The sequence below is a fragment of the Trichomycterus rosablanca genome, chromosome 8 (genome assembly GCF_030014385.1).
Source record: "Trichomycterus rosablanca isolate fTriRos1 chromosome 8, fTriRos1.hap1, whole genome shotgun sequence".
Taxonomy (NCBI): Eukaryota; Metazoa; Chordata; class Actinopteri; order Siluriformes; family Trichomycteridae; genus Trichomycterus; species Trichomycterus rosablanca.
The window spans coordinates 32,459,310-32,473,539 of NC_085995.1; the positions used below are offsets into that span (position 1 = coordinate 32,459,310).

Here is a 14,230-nt window from a genome sequence, read left to right on the forward strand (position 1 = left end):
TAATAAGAAAATACTAGAAACTGTAAGAAGTTTAAATGCTGTGTTATGGAGGAAAGTTCTGAAAGTGGTAAGCGTGCACATACACTGATCAGCCATAACATTAAAACCACCTCCTTGTTTCTACACTCACTGTCCATCTTATCAGCTCCACTTACCATATAGAAGCACTTTGTAGTTCTACAATTACTGACTGTAGTCCATCTACATGCTTTGTTAGCCACCTTTCACCCTGTTCTTTAATGGTCAGGACTTTCCCAGGACCACTACAGAGTAGGTATTATTTGGGTGGTTGATCATTCTCAGCACTGCATGACAATGACATGGTGGTGGTGTGTTAGTGTGTGTTGTGCTGGCATGAGTGGATAAGACACAACAGCGCTGCTGGAGTTTTTAAACACCTTACTGTCACTGCTGGACTGAGAATAGTCCACCAACCAATTATATCCAGCCAACAGCGCCCCATGTGCAGCGTCCTGTGATCACTAATGAAGGTCTACAAAATGACCAACTCAAACTGCAGCAATAGAAGAGCGATCGTCTCTGACTTTACATCTACAAGGTGGACCAACTAGGTAGGAGTGTCTAATAGAGTGGACAGTGAGTTGACACAGTATTTAAAAACTCCAGCAGCGCTGCTGTGTCTGATCCACTCATACAAGCACCATGTCATTGTCACTGCAGTGCTGAGAATGATCCACCACCTAAATAATACCTGCTCTGTGATGGTCCTGACCATTGAAGAACAGGGTGAAAGCAGAATAAAAAGGTATGTAGGGAAACGGATGGACTACAGTCGGTAATTGTAGAACTACAAAGTGCTTCTATATGGTAAGTGGAGCTGATAAAATGGACAGGGTGTAGAAATAATGAGGTGGTTTTAATGTTATGGCTGAAAGTCAGCTAATTACAAAAGAAAGAAAACGTAAGAACCCGTGAGAAGAAACCTGTGGGTGAAGCCAGCACAAGGTCATAAGTGGGTGGAACCAGTATACTATATAACAGGAGAAAGTTTCAAAAGCAATCCCTGCACATACTAGTGTATAGAAAAGAAAGTCCTTGAAGCTGTAAAAGGAGTTCATGTACATGGAATTATCACAATATAAAAGGGAAAAAAAGTTATTAAAGCTGTAAAGAATGTGCCCATGAGTTTAACAAGGAGGCTATGTGAAAGCAGGAAGTTCTCGAGGCTCTCAGAAGAGTGTTTGTGGGCAGAGCCAGTACAACATGTTACTAGTTTGGAGTTCAAAATCCAAGCTGCAGCTTATGCCTATTTCACATTTTTCTCTCGCCGACTGATCGCCGCTAAATGTGGCAGCTTGGGAGCAACTCGGCGTTCGCTCGTGGATCGAAACTCGGCTCTTGATCGCTATGTGTGAACTGCTCAACAACTCGATCCGAGCGGCTCGCCTATCGCTCGGCGACTGAAGAAAGATATGTAGCATGCTAGATATTTGGGTCAGTCGGCTGACTGGCAGTGAGTGTGGTGTCGACTTAAAAGACTCCCGAGTGCAAGAGATCCAGTTGTGTAGTGTGAACTGTACAGCGACCCGGCAACACTGAAAGTCGTGTAGTATGAACTAATAAACAAATGAATACAGCTTCACAATCATGTGCTATCAGAACACAAGGGAAACATGAGGGAAATTGAAAAGCCTGTCTAGGGAATTGTGTATACAATGTCAAGTCTACCAAGGGCAAATAAAGGTCATGGTCAGAGCAGACATCTAATAAGAAAACAGATAAAGAACAATGAACCATTTGTCCCGTACTAGTTAAAAGGTCATCTGCACCATAATAATCCTCAGTCTGTTGTTCCTTCATTATTAATTCTGCACAGAGAACCTGATGACAGAGTTTTATTTAACCAAGTCACATAAAGGAAATATTATTTGTACCACATTCACTTAGTGACCACAAGGAGGAAATCGGTACAAACTGGAACAATACAGTGACAAACAGTTTACACCAAACAGGTCTACTGCTCAAGAAGAAATCCAATTAAAACAAGCTGATTTTACATTGTATGTATTCGAACGCTACATCAGTCTCTATGTACAAAAGTATTCTACAGCAGGTCAGACAAGAGGAACTGAAACTATTTACATCCCTCAGTGTATCTCTGAATCACATTCACTGACATCTATGCTACAGTCAAATGCTATTTTATACAAATAAAGCATGACATAATTCTTCAGGTTCATCAATTGTGACTGTTGATCATGTTATCGGCTTATATAATGAAATGTTTCAATATTTGTAATATCATCTGACGTCTGGCAAAAAGAAACACACTTCTTTACATTTTTAACTTGTTTAACAGGTAAATCTTAAGGATTGAAAAGTTCAAAGCTTATTTACATATTTCATGACATTCTTTTTACATGTAACACATCCAGTGTTCTGTCCTGTCCAGTGTCCTGTTCTGCTGCTGCTATGCACACGTGTACAATGTAGCAGAATGCATTCTCACATCAGAACTTTCAGCCAATCTTGGCTCAGCACTCTAGACCTTACAATGAGTGTCTAAAATGCACAGTTAATCAATGCCCTTAAACGATTTTATTTCTGCCATGTTTCCACTGACGCTAATAAAACACACTTAGGTCGAAGATGTGTCAAATTAAACTGTGGAACAGTGTGAAAAGTGTGCAAGTGACCCTTAACTCATCTTCACAGCTTCGCACAGAACAGTGAGAGTGAGAGTACATTTGGTCTGCGCTCTTCTGAATTCTTTAAACACAGGGAACTAGCGAGTGCCATTGTCTCTGAGAGTCCAGCAGTCTGCGTGTCTCAAATTAAGTTCATATCAGCAGCTCTGGCTCACAAAGCTAGTTTCAGAGGACTGTATGTACAGTGAAAAACACAATCAGCTCGGCCTTGGACATCTTTTCTCCTTCATTCAGAGTTCAGCGCAGGTCAGTCTTTCTGTCTGTCTGTCTCTCCTGTCTCTCAAGTGCAGCAGTCCCGGTCCAGCTGGCTCTGAGATGAGATGAGAGATGGGTAGGGTGTCATCTTTTCAATGTTGACGTACGTTGTGTTTAGAAGGATGTAGTGCTCTCCGCTGAAGCTGGAGAAAATGGCTGAGATACGAGAGACCAGCTCAGAGAACGTGGGTCGCCGCTCGGGTTTAGGGTGCCAGCACTCGATCATCACATTGTAGCTGAGAATAAAACAAAAGAGATGTTTCACACTCGATTCAGAGGTAATGAATAGCAAATGAGCATACTGTTGCTCATAAAGTTTGTAGATGTGGCTTACTAATGAATCAATTCTACTGTAAAGTTGCACAGAAACAAGCAGAAGGGGCCCTACTAAAGAGCCCAATATCATCTTATTAAAGTGAAGGTAGCGCCGTCTACAGGATGGCACCTTTCCAAAAGCTTTTTTATTATTATTTTGAAACGTCTAGGAGCAACACCAGCTCTGCCATGAAGAACCAGGGCACACAAGCTGATAGAATAGAAATAACAAATAATGAAGGGTGTAGCAGGGAAAATGATCCATTTATTGTTGCAACATTTACTACAGAGTTCCATATCAGCACAAAATCTAAAGCAACTCAGGATTAATTTACTCAGTAACATTTTATTGCACATAAACTTTATGTCATGTAGTGTATGTAATGTAATTCTGTTTAAACAAAGTGTCCATCAGGTCAGTCAAAGACATTCTTTAAGGAGTTTTGGCTCTACTGGTTACAAGGTGGACTACAGCAGCAGAATGTGTCCTGTTTTTTAATCATAGTATCATACAATTCTATTTTAAGATGGAAAAAGGTTATGACAATTGCAGGGACCCTGAACTAAACATGGGTCAGCAAATACAGTAAACATTTTTTCCTTACAATATTCTTCAATGATCTTATCAGTAAAATAATAACTCAGAAATAGAAATAGCAGTGCATCATGTTCTCCTCAGATTTAGTGTACCAGTTTCCCTTTTCACAAAAACACTTATTTGTTTTCCCCATTCACTGTAGGCTAATGAAATATAGAAAACAACAGAATATGAGTGACAGAATGTCCTCTGCTCTTTTGGCCAATACAAATAAACCAGTTGTGGAATTCAAAGATGAGTCTTGTTTATTTTGACACTAGCAGCATGTATATCAGAAGTGCATTTCTTTGTCTTTTGGCTGCTCCTGTATTTAGGAATTGCAACGGCGGCTTATTTCGGTCGGCATATCTGATCTGGCACTGTTTTAAGCCAGGTGCTCTACTTTTGGGCCCCTTAGCAAGGCCCTTAACCCTCAACTGCTTGCACTGTAATTGGCATTAGTGGCTTTGAGTAAAAGGGGTCTGCTAAACGATAAAAACGTAATAATAATAATAGCCTAGTTTTGTGCTGAGCTTCTTGTTTGTTCTGTCTATACAAAACTTCTGAAGCCAAAAGAATGACCCATAGTGAATGACCCTAACAGTTCAGACATTGTCACATTCCACTGCACTAATCTAAAAGTAGCTGGAGGAGGAGAATTCCAACAGATTGAAATAAAAGTCTGTCTGATCATCCTGCAGCTTCAGTGGGGAGGAGATGTCTGACCATATCTGATATTGTTATTACATAGGAGTTGAGCATGTCTGACAGCATTTGAGAGTCTGTTATTATATAGGGAGTGCTGACCATGAGTGTATCTGTTACTCTGCCAGGGTCGCTTGCTGTGGGAGTGTTCTTGGGTGAGTGTGTGTACACACTCAGATCACAGCTGAGCAGTGTGTGGAGGGCACTTTGAGCTTCAGTAGTCATGTGCAGCTGAGTTGGCTAAACCTCTGATGAGCTACTACCAGGTCACTGAATCAAACGGAGTCCAACAAAAGCTCTTTGTTTTTGCCTTCTCATCCAAAGCTAATGAGAGTACTGAGGCATGCTTCCCTCCTTCTCAAGTGTGAGACTTTGTGGTGTGTGTGTTTGTGAGTACTCACAGGGCATCAGGGCAGAACTCTGGCTGCAACAGTCGACGTCCTTGTAGAAGAAAAACTGTTATGTCAAACGAGTTCACGTCTGAGTAGGGCGGAGCTCCTCGGGTCATAAGTTCCCATAGCAACACCCCAAATGACCACTGTGAGAAAGAGAGAAAACATCAGTTATATCTGTGTCATCCTCACATCAGATAACTGGGTGTAGTTTTAAAAGAACAATATGTAGTCACACAGCAAATACTGATCGTGCTACACCTCTCTGATCCTTGCCTTTGATATTCTCACTATAACCTCATGGCTTCATTGAAGTAATCTGTTATACTTCCACCATCCAGAAAAGTATTCCATACTAAACTGTAGTAATTAGGGAGTCTAAAGCCACTCTCTGAAAAAGTGACATTTTACTCTTAATGATTTCACATTTTAACTACATTTTCTGTTGTTTATACCCAAGGTTAAAGACTGCACGTCGAGACTGCTGTGCCAATAATGCTGCTCCTGCTAGATGTGACGGAAACCTGGCTTGTTTGCACCAAAAATGTCAAGAACTCACTACGGACTTGATCACAGACAAATAATAAAAATAATCCAATTGTTTTTGCTAGTTATAACTTTTAGTTTAATTTAATTTTGTGTATGTATGATTTGTGTAAATCCTATTTATTTCAATTATCCTCCAGACCACCCAAGGAGGATGGAGGTCCCTGCTGATTCTGGTTCCTATCAAGGTTTCTTCCTGTATTTTTAAGGGGGGTTTTCCTTGCCACTGTTGCCCTCGGCTTGCTCAACAGGGGTTTTTGGTCTGTTGGTCCTGGATTCTGTAAAGTTGCTTTGAGACAATGTTCATTGTAAAAAGCACTATACAAATAAATTTGACTTGACTTGACTCAATATGCAACTGAGCAGGATCACCTGTTCGTAAAATATTGAATTGACAATTATGCTAAGATTTTTATTGTATGTGAGTATTGAATCACTGTTATTCCTCTTTTCTTAGTACAGGCAACAATTCATAAGCATCCACTGCATCTATTCTTATCTAAGGAATGCTTTTTTTTCAGTAATTACGTAAGGCTTAAAGACTTGACATACATCAGTTTTTGTACAAAAAGGTGCACATAAATCAGAGTAAATCCCATGCCTTTTTAGCCTGAGCTGGAGCTTAGAAGACAGTGAATATTTCATAGCATACTTGCACTAGTTGCTGTAACTGACATGTATGCACATGTGTGTAGTTAGTGCAGTGTAAGTAGTCTAATGTAGAACATTAAGTTCTGTATAAATAGTTTACACTGAACTAACTGTTTTTAATTTAAAATTCACGCTTGTTAAGTAAAACCCTGGTCTGGTCAAGAAATGAAACTGCCAGCCCTTTAAGGATCATCTCTTTAGAGACTGTTGATTCACATTCTCATGAGTCAGTATGTTAGATAAAATTAATAAGGTGTACATTAATAGTAACAAGACACATTAATGGTCAGTAAATAATATTTTGACTTTTGCTATTCAGTTGCATCATGTTGCACTATGTTAAACATTAGTGAATTCCTCCATCCATACCAAGCTGTAGTACAGAGATTACTGTTAATTTCTAAATAATGTCAGCATTGTAGAGTCATTACAGTTAATACACTCCTAATACAGTTAGGAGACAGAATAGTAGCTACAGTATATCTGTAAATGGTCAAATGGCTTAATCAGATGTGAATATAAGTGAGCCACTCACAACATCAGACTTTGTGGTGAACTTGTGGGTCTGCAGACTCTCTAAGGCCATCCATTTAACAGGCAGCTTGACTCCACTCTTATTGTGTACGCTGTAGTATTCTTTATCATACACGTCTCTGGCCAGACCAAAATCAGCCACCTTTACTGTGTAGCTCTCATCCAGCCTGCAGAAAGAAAAAAGTGAAGAGGTTTGTTTCAAAACTGATCAAAATGCAAAAATGTTGGAATAAATAATGTTATTGATTTTTATTTTATTATGTGTAAAATGTAGTATTTAAAATTGTAAGTACATGAGAGATATTCATGCTAATGCAACGCAATGATTGTATTGCAGTCAGAAAAATAGAAATGATATAGTTTATGGTGTTGGTTTGGATGAACTCCAGCGGCCTTAATTTTCTTCATCAACTGCTGGTTGGGGTTGTGGCGGGTGTGGTTTTGCTGGTAATCATTTGGCGCAACGCAAAAATCCCCTGTAAAAGGTGCCAGTCTACCGAGGCCATCCCAACCCACACCCCAATCTTACCCCCAGACACAGCCAACCATGTCTGTGTAGACCCCTGACTGGCCAATAGTCGATAGTCAACTGCTTCACCACCATAGCACCATATGGAAAATATCGCACTGATAATTATAAATGTGCAAAGTTACGAAAAATAATGTGCATACTGTGTAATTTTTTTAAATAAAGTAGCACGCAACTGATATTATTTGGTGCAGGGCATAAAAATATAAAGACTTTTTACAAAGTGTTCAAAAGGTAGGTTGATAATCTTACATGCAGTTCCTAGCTGCAAGGTCTCGGTGCACAAACTTCTTGCTGGCAAGATACTCCATGCCTTTAGCCACCTGCAGGCCAAAACCCATGAGGTCCTTCACTGTGGGGTTCTGCTGGGAAAAAACAATAATCTCTGAGCAAAGAACTATTTATGTGTGTTACCATTTCTCAAACCATTACCAAATATTACAAATCTGAATGTACATTCTAAAGCATAAAGGATTCTAATTTACAGTTAGAAGTAACATACGTGACTCTCATCTCTGATGAAGTTGCGCAGGTCTCCGTGCTTCATGTAAGGCAGAACTACTAGAGGAGAGCCTTCAGTGGGCAGACAGATCCCCAGGAGAGACAGCACGTTGGGGTGGCTGAAGTCCTTCATAATGATTCCTTCCTTTAAGAACTGAGACACCTCTTCTATATCTGTGATACCTGCAGTCGGGATACAACAGGATTCTTTTGTTGTTTTGTGGACACCGGACATGTTAATGTTGAACAAGTAGAAGCATTATTGTAAGACTTAGGGGAGGGAACCGGAAGCCTATGGAGCCTAGCGTGGCTCTCTGTACTCCATACAGCTTTGTTTTGGGAAAGAGAATTGCTCATTTTGAAAAATTTGTAAGACTAAATACACATCATTTTCATTTAACTTAATTTTCATCAACCATATCAACCATTTTATCCTGGTCAGGGTTGTGAGGGGGTATAGTTCCACCTCAAAACAATGGCCACAAGGCAGGAACACTCTTGACAGGGTGTTAATTCATCGTATCGCATTAAAACAATATTTTCTTTTTCTCTTAATTCTTGTAAGTATTTCATTCAATTAAATTCTGTATTTTTGACTATTTTCTGTAGTTTCTTTGACTATAAGAAACACTACCTCAAATTCTTAATTGCTCCATACAAAAGTGTAGAAGAAATAAAAACAGAAATAAATAAATTCATAAACTAATAATACACCACAATACAACGAACTAAAAAAAAGGAACATTAGAAAGTAAAAGTCAAAAAGGAACATCAATTTGCAAGTTTTAGTTAACCCTACCAAATCTCACTGTTGGTTTTGTTTAACAGAGTAAGAAAGACACATATTTGGCAGCACAAATCAAATCTAATTATTAAATTAATTGTGCAGCCCTAATAACCACTATTGCCACAAACCAAATGAGGTTCAATCCAGTCAGTGCAAATACCATCAGTCCTTACACTATGTGTGACATATGTCACCCCTGAGAATAACTTTAGAGATGAGAGTTAATCTAGTGTAACGTGAGCCAGCCATTACTGGATGCATTCTGACTCTCTCTGGGCTTGCCCCTTTCCCCTGTCTCCTCTGTAATCTGGTTTGTAGAGCTTTTCCATTTAGAGAAGATTAAACAGCTGTTTAGTCTTCCAGTGGGAGAACAACATGCCAGAGCTGAAAGCAAAAAGTGCACAGCCACCACGAGCAGAGCTGGTGTTCACACAACAGATGGGTAAACCCAGGACTGCTATGATCATAGTTTCTGTAACTAAGATTAGGAGAATACTGACATTAAATCACATCCATGCATGATAACAGCTATACTTAAGCACAACAACACAGGATTAAAGTAAACAGAATTACAACCACAGTAGAAAATTCAACATAGAAAATTCTCAGTTTTCAGCCTGAGAGTAAGAGCCATGTAAAAAAGACAAAAAGCTGCACTGTACTGAACTAGAGCAACTGGCAGATGCCCTAGATTGTTCCTTATAGTCCAAAAGTGAAAACAAATGGTAGTGAGATGTGCAAAGAGGAACAAGCACAGTGAACAGGTCATACATCTCCTTAAGTCTCAAAATGACATGTTATCCGATTAGGGGCAACTCTAATGTGATATGTTCACTAGATGGCTTATTCATCATCATCATTATCGTCTCAAAGCTCACACAGCATATTAAAAAATCTTATAACATTTTAACCATCCATCACCAAACCCATGATTAAAAATGAGCAAAGGTGCAAGCAGAAAGTGTCAAATATACTGTATATAGGAACTAAGCAATACTTTGCTAAGGTAATTTATCATTATTTTTTCTTCCTTCTAACAAAACACTTCCTATGTAACAGCGATGTAAAAACTCTTAGCCATGTAAAACGTCATCACAGTGAACTGATCTGAACCACATCTAAAGAAACAATAATTTTAGTCATGACTCTGTGTGGAGAGAGGAGGAAGGACACAAGTGCACAAACTCTTTAATTAAGGCAAGACCCATATTCATCATCCAAAAAGAGATGAGAACAGGAAACAGGAATATAAATCAAAGACTGGGACACAAAACAGACACATGAAATCAAAATCAGTATACACAAACATGCTTGGCAATAGTCGATCAGGAACAAAGGATCAACTAAGGTATTATTTACATGGAGAACTATAGGGCACAGATATTGAAAACACTTCAATTCCAGTTCATTCAAGGCTGGGATACCCTGCCTGAGTAGCAATCCATCACTGGGCTTAGGCCACCATCTCAGATATAGGTAATCATGTCTGTGTAGATGCACGGCCAGCCGATAGCACCTTTGAGATTCAAACCCGGATTTTTATTATGGTCGGCTAGTGTAATAGATTGCTGTGCCATTTGGGCTGCTGTGTATAAATTACCAAGAGCAAATCATAGACAGGGGACATAGACAGGCCGGAGGAACACAGACAGAAAAAAAAAAACATAGTGGATGGGGAGGTGAGGGGACTATAGGGGAGACCGGGAAGGATGTTACATTAGTGCTCTTCTGTTCAGAATAGAATAAAAATTAGAAACACTACAACTGGTTTGGAGCTGACTGAGATATTGAAAAGGGCATACACTTATCTACAAAATTATTCATAGCCTTGGAAACGATGGTTAAATGGGGCTATAAAAATGTATTTCTGTTTAAGTGTCTATAGCTCATTTTTATTTTACTAACAATGTGACAGTAATTTTCATGTGAGAAAATAACCATCCCTTATTAAAAAATAATTCAACAAAACCATGAGTCACTATTATCTGCACCCCTGCAGCAAGTATATTGTTCCTTTGACTAACAGAATAGCACAATATGAGTCTTCCTCTTACATGAATGAATGATTCCATTTGGCTGCTTGAATTCAGGATGGTCACACCACAACAGATCATTCTCTAATCAGCATATTTGATTAGGCTTCTGATTTGGTTTTACACCGAATGCCCTTCCTGACACCTAATTATCTGGGCTTGGGATGAGCACTAAGAGATCACTGATGACGTCGGGGACTCTAATGAAAACCTTTAATCCAAACAATGTCTAGTGTTAAATTCCTTTAACAAAATTAGATCAATTAAAAAAACCTAGATGGAACACACAAGAGGGAACGCTCCACTAAAACAAATGCCAAGCATGAAGGAACAGCTTAGAGGCCCATGGGTCAACATGTTAGTAGTATATTGGGTTGCACTTAAGAGCATTGTCATAGGATTCTCCCTTTTTAACTTTGTGCCCAGCTAGAGCTGTAAAGTCACACAAGCTCACACCTCAAGAGCCTTCTCATATAATGTAATAAAATACAAATATTTGAATATAGAGCTTCCTGGCCAGTGTGGAGATTGTGCATGCCACAAGATTCAATAGAGCAACAGGGTGTTAAAATAACAACATTTAAAGAGGGGGGACATAAAACAAACGAAAAACAAAAACACACTCACGGTTTAGAGACTTGACTGCACAGTGCTGTTTCTGGCCATCTGGTTCCAACAGAGTCCCGTGAAAAACACAGCCAAAGTGTCCTGCCATTTACAAAGAGGGGAAACAAAAAGAAATGACATGAACGTCAATCTATCAAAACTTTTTTTTTAAAACCATTTTGTACTGTTCACATGACATGACTTTTTTTTATTTAGGTTTTTACAATCCGGAAAAATAAAGATAGATGAATATCCAATGCTGCACAAGTGCAAATGACTGCAGTGTGGACAGAAGTACAATGCCATGAAAATATTTCTCTCAGTCTTCTAAAAATCTCTTTCTCAATCTATTTCTTAAGCTCTTTCACCACTGGAAATAAAAACAAACTTTCCTGTGCCAGCATGACTGCCGCTTTCACAATGTCAAGTTGATAAAGACATGGTCTGATAAGTTTGGGGTCTGATAAGAGCTTGACCTTAACCTGAAAGAACACCTTTGGGATGAACCGGAAAATCAGTGCCTGACCTAATAAATGCTCTTTTGACTTAATAAGCATACATTTTAACAGACACACACCAAGATCTCAATATAAATGCCCATGATTTTAAAATAGCTTATGGCCAGGTGTCTACTTAACATACAGTGTAATTAAACTGTTAACTTTACCATTATATCATTTTAATGCTATTTAGTGTTACAATGAGACTTCTTAATAACATAACCTTACTGCCAGGTGTAGTTCAGATAAGGAAAGGTTCCTCTTTTAAGCCTGGTTGCTATAAGGTTTCTTCTTTAAGGAATTTGACTTCACTGTTGCCTGTTGCTTGCTCAGTTGGCTCACTGTTAAGCAGTTGTAAGACACCTTTCTAATTAACACTCAGCCTTTTATTTTGAGCAACCACTTTACCCTAATTAGGCTTGCAGTGGGCCAGGGTCTACCCATAAATACAGAGCACATAAAGGGAATATAACCTAAAGTTGCACAGGCCTGTCACAGAGAATCTCACATTCATCTATGTGCTCATTCACTCACACCTAGGAGCAATTTAGAGCAGGGAATCTACCAGTGTGCATGTTTGTGAACAATGGGAGCAAATAAAAGTACTATGAGCCAGCCCAGGCAGACTATAGAACTTGCCAAACTCATCACAGACGGCAAGCAAGGTTTAAACTTAGTCCCCGGGACCCTAAAGCCGTTTTACACACACTACTTGCTGCTTTGTTAACACAGGGTGTAAAATCATATATTTGAGTAATTGGAGGCTTTGAATTCAGTGCTTAAACTCAAAGTGGCTGATACAGAATGAATCCAACTGCTAAAAATAGTTACTACTGTCCCGAATATGTTGTGATCTGTGTCTGGAGTGCAGCACACAACAATGAACAGCAAGCTACCATTAGACAATCATGATGTAACATGCTAAAGAAATATGGGAGTGTGTTTAAAAATATATGGGTCCTGGGCCCTGGGTTTACTTCTCAGCTTCAGTCATTGTTTGTAAGGAGTTTAAATGTTCTCACCATGTCTAGGTGGATTTTCTTAGGTATAAATAAGTAAGTGCTGGCCTACGATGGACTGGTAATTTGTCCAGTGCCCAGTGTTACAAGGTGGCACCAGTCCGATTGTAAACCTTATTTATGCAATGATTAATAAAATAAATAAATAAATAAATTCTTTATAGGCAAAGCTGGCTGGGACTGCCTGGTATTTAAATAGAAGAACTTAAAATGTACTGCACCTGTGCCTATGAATCAATTCTGATCATGTCTGACCAGGATCTTTCCAAGCTTGCTGTGACTCAGTCATTTAATGTATTGTGATTAAAGGTTGAACTATGGGTTTTGAGGGTTGCTGTCTGCTAAAATAATTCTCTGGAGGGGAGAGTAATCTCTCCTGTGAGCTGCTATCACGTCCTCCCAGATGGCAGTCGAGTCAGATTACTACATGGAGCCTCGAGACACACAAACAAAGAGCTGGGAATTGAACACGGGAACAAATCCCAGTGTACTCCACTAAGCACCTTAACATATACCCAAGAAACATGCTTAGAGTACAAGCCTACTAAACCACATGCACACACATATACAAGGTGTCTGGCTTGCAAGGCAGGTTTAGGGGGTTTTGTGCATGCTGGTCGAGTCCTTTTTTTTGCTTTTGCTTTATCTCCCTCTATCTTATGTTAACTGATAGTGGTATAAACTGCTAGTGATATAATTTACTGTGTGGACACTTAGTGTCACCCTGATCAGAACAACTGTAACTTTTAAAATGACCTACATTCCTAAAATAAGCCCTTTATTTCCTTAAAATATAATAATAATTGTAACCACATAATACACAACTGGTGTGTAATACTGATATAAGATATAGAATTTCCTTCCATGAACATGATCATTTTAAAGCATTGTGAGTCTGAGTTGGAAAGCTTGTGACACTGTGAATGTAAGACTACATGCAGGTAACAGTGGCCATACTAAATTGAAAAAAACAAAAAAACCCTGCTAGTGTGGCAAACAAAACAGCATGGAAAGGGAATTCTGGTAGAGGTTAATATTTTCTGAGCAAGTGCAACTATATAATTAAATTTTGTGGTAATTTTTGATACAATACTTCAGAGCTCAGAGTTTGATCCAATATCTGATACTGAGGGGGTGGCACAGTAGCACAGCATAGATTTTTTATTGTGTTGGTTGTTCTAGCAGTAGCAGTAACGAGATTTTCCCTAACATTTCCATAATGTTTTAAAATACCAACTATCTGCCATAATAAAAACAACAGGGTGAATTTATATCACTAGTCCAGTTTGCATAATTGGCATCTCACCTCTTCCAATAATCTGATTAACGTGTAGTAGCAGATCTTCTCTGGCGATGACCACATGCTGCACCTCCTTTAGGAGTTCAGGGTGAAGGCTGGCCAGGTCTATAGGTGCAGAACCAGGCAGCAGCGGTGAAGATGGGTCTCCTTCAGCCCCCAGCATGGACGACAGGTCCACATGTGCATGGGCATATGGGGTAGGACGACACGACTCATTCGGAGACATCGGCAAGTTCTGGTCTGTGAAGAAATTGGGTTGAAAGGTCTAAGGTCAATCACAGGCTCAATGAATCTTTGAGACTACAAGGTCA

The 14,230-nt window shown here is 39.2% G+C and overlaps 1 protein-coding gene across 2 annotated transcripts in view; it reads right to left on the reverse strand.

Annotated features, from left to right (window-relative positions):
* Nucleotides 1-1,840: 1,840 nt before the first annotated feature.
* met (MET proto-oncogene, receptor tyrosine kinase) overlaps nt 1,841-14,230 on the reverse strand; it is a 56,015-nt gene continuing 43,625 nt past the window's right edge. For both annotated transcript variants that reach the window (XM_063000746.1, XM_063000745.1), the window contains 7 exons: nt 13,926-14,159; nt 11,122-11,202; nt 7,676-7,857; nt 7,426-7,535; nt 6,646-6,811; nt 4,923-5,059; nt 1,841-3,160 (listed from right to left, as the gene is read on the reverse strand). In XM_063000746.1, the coding sequence (XP_062856816.1) occupies nt 2,950-3,160; nt 4,923-5,059; nt 6,646-6,811; nt 7,426-7,535; nt 7,676-7,857; nt 11,122-11,202; nt 13,926-14,159 (1,121 nt within the window). In that variant the 3' untranslated portion in view covers nt 1,841-2,949. The remainder of the gene's footprint in view (nt 3,161-4,922; nt 5,060-6,645; nt 6,812-7,425; nt 7,536-7,675; nt 7,858-11,121; nt 11,203-13,925; nt 14,160-14,230) is intronic.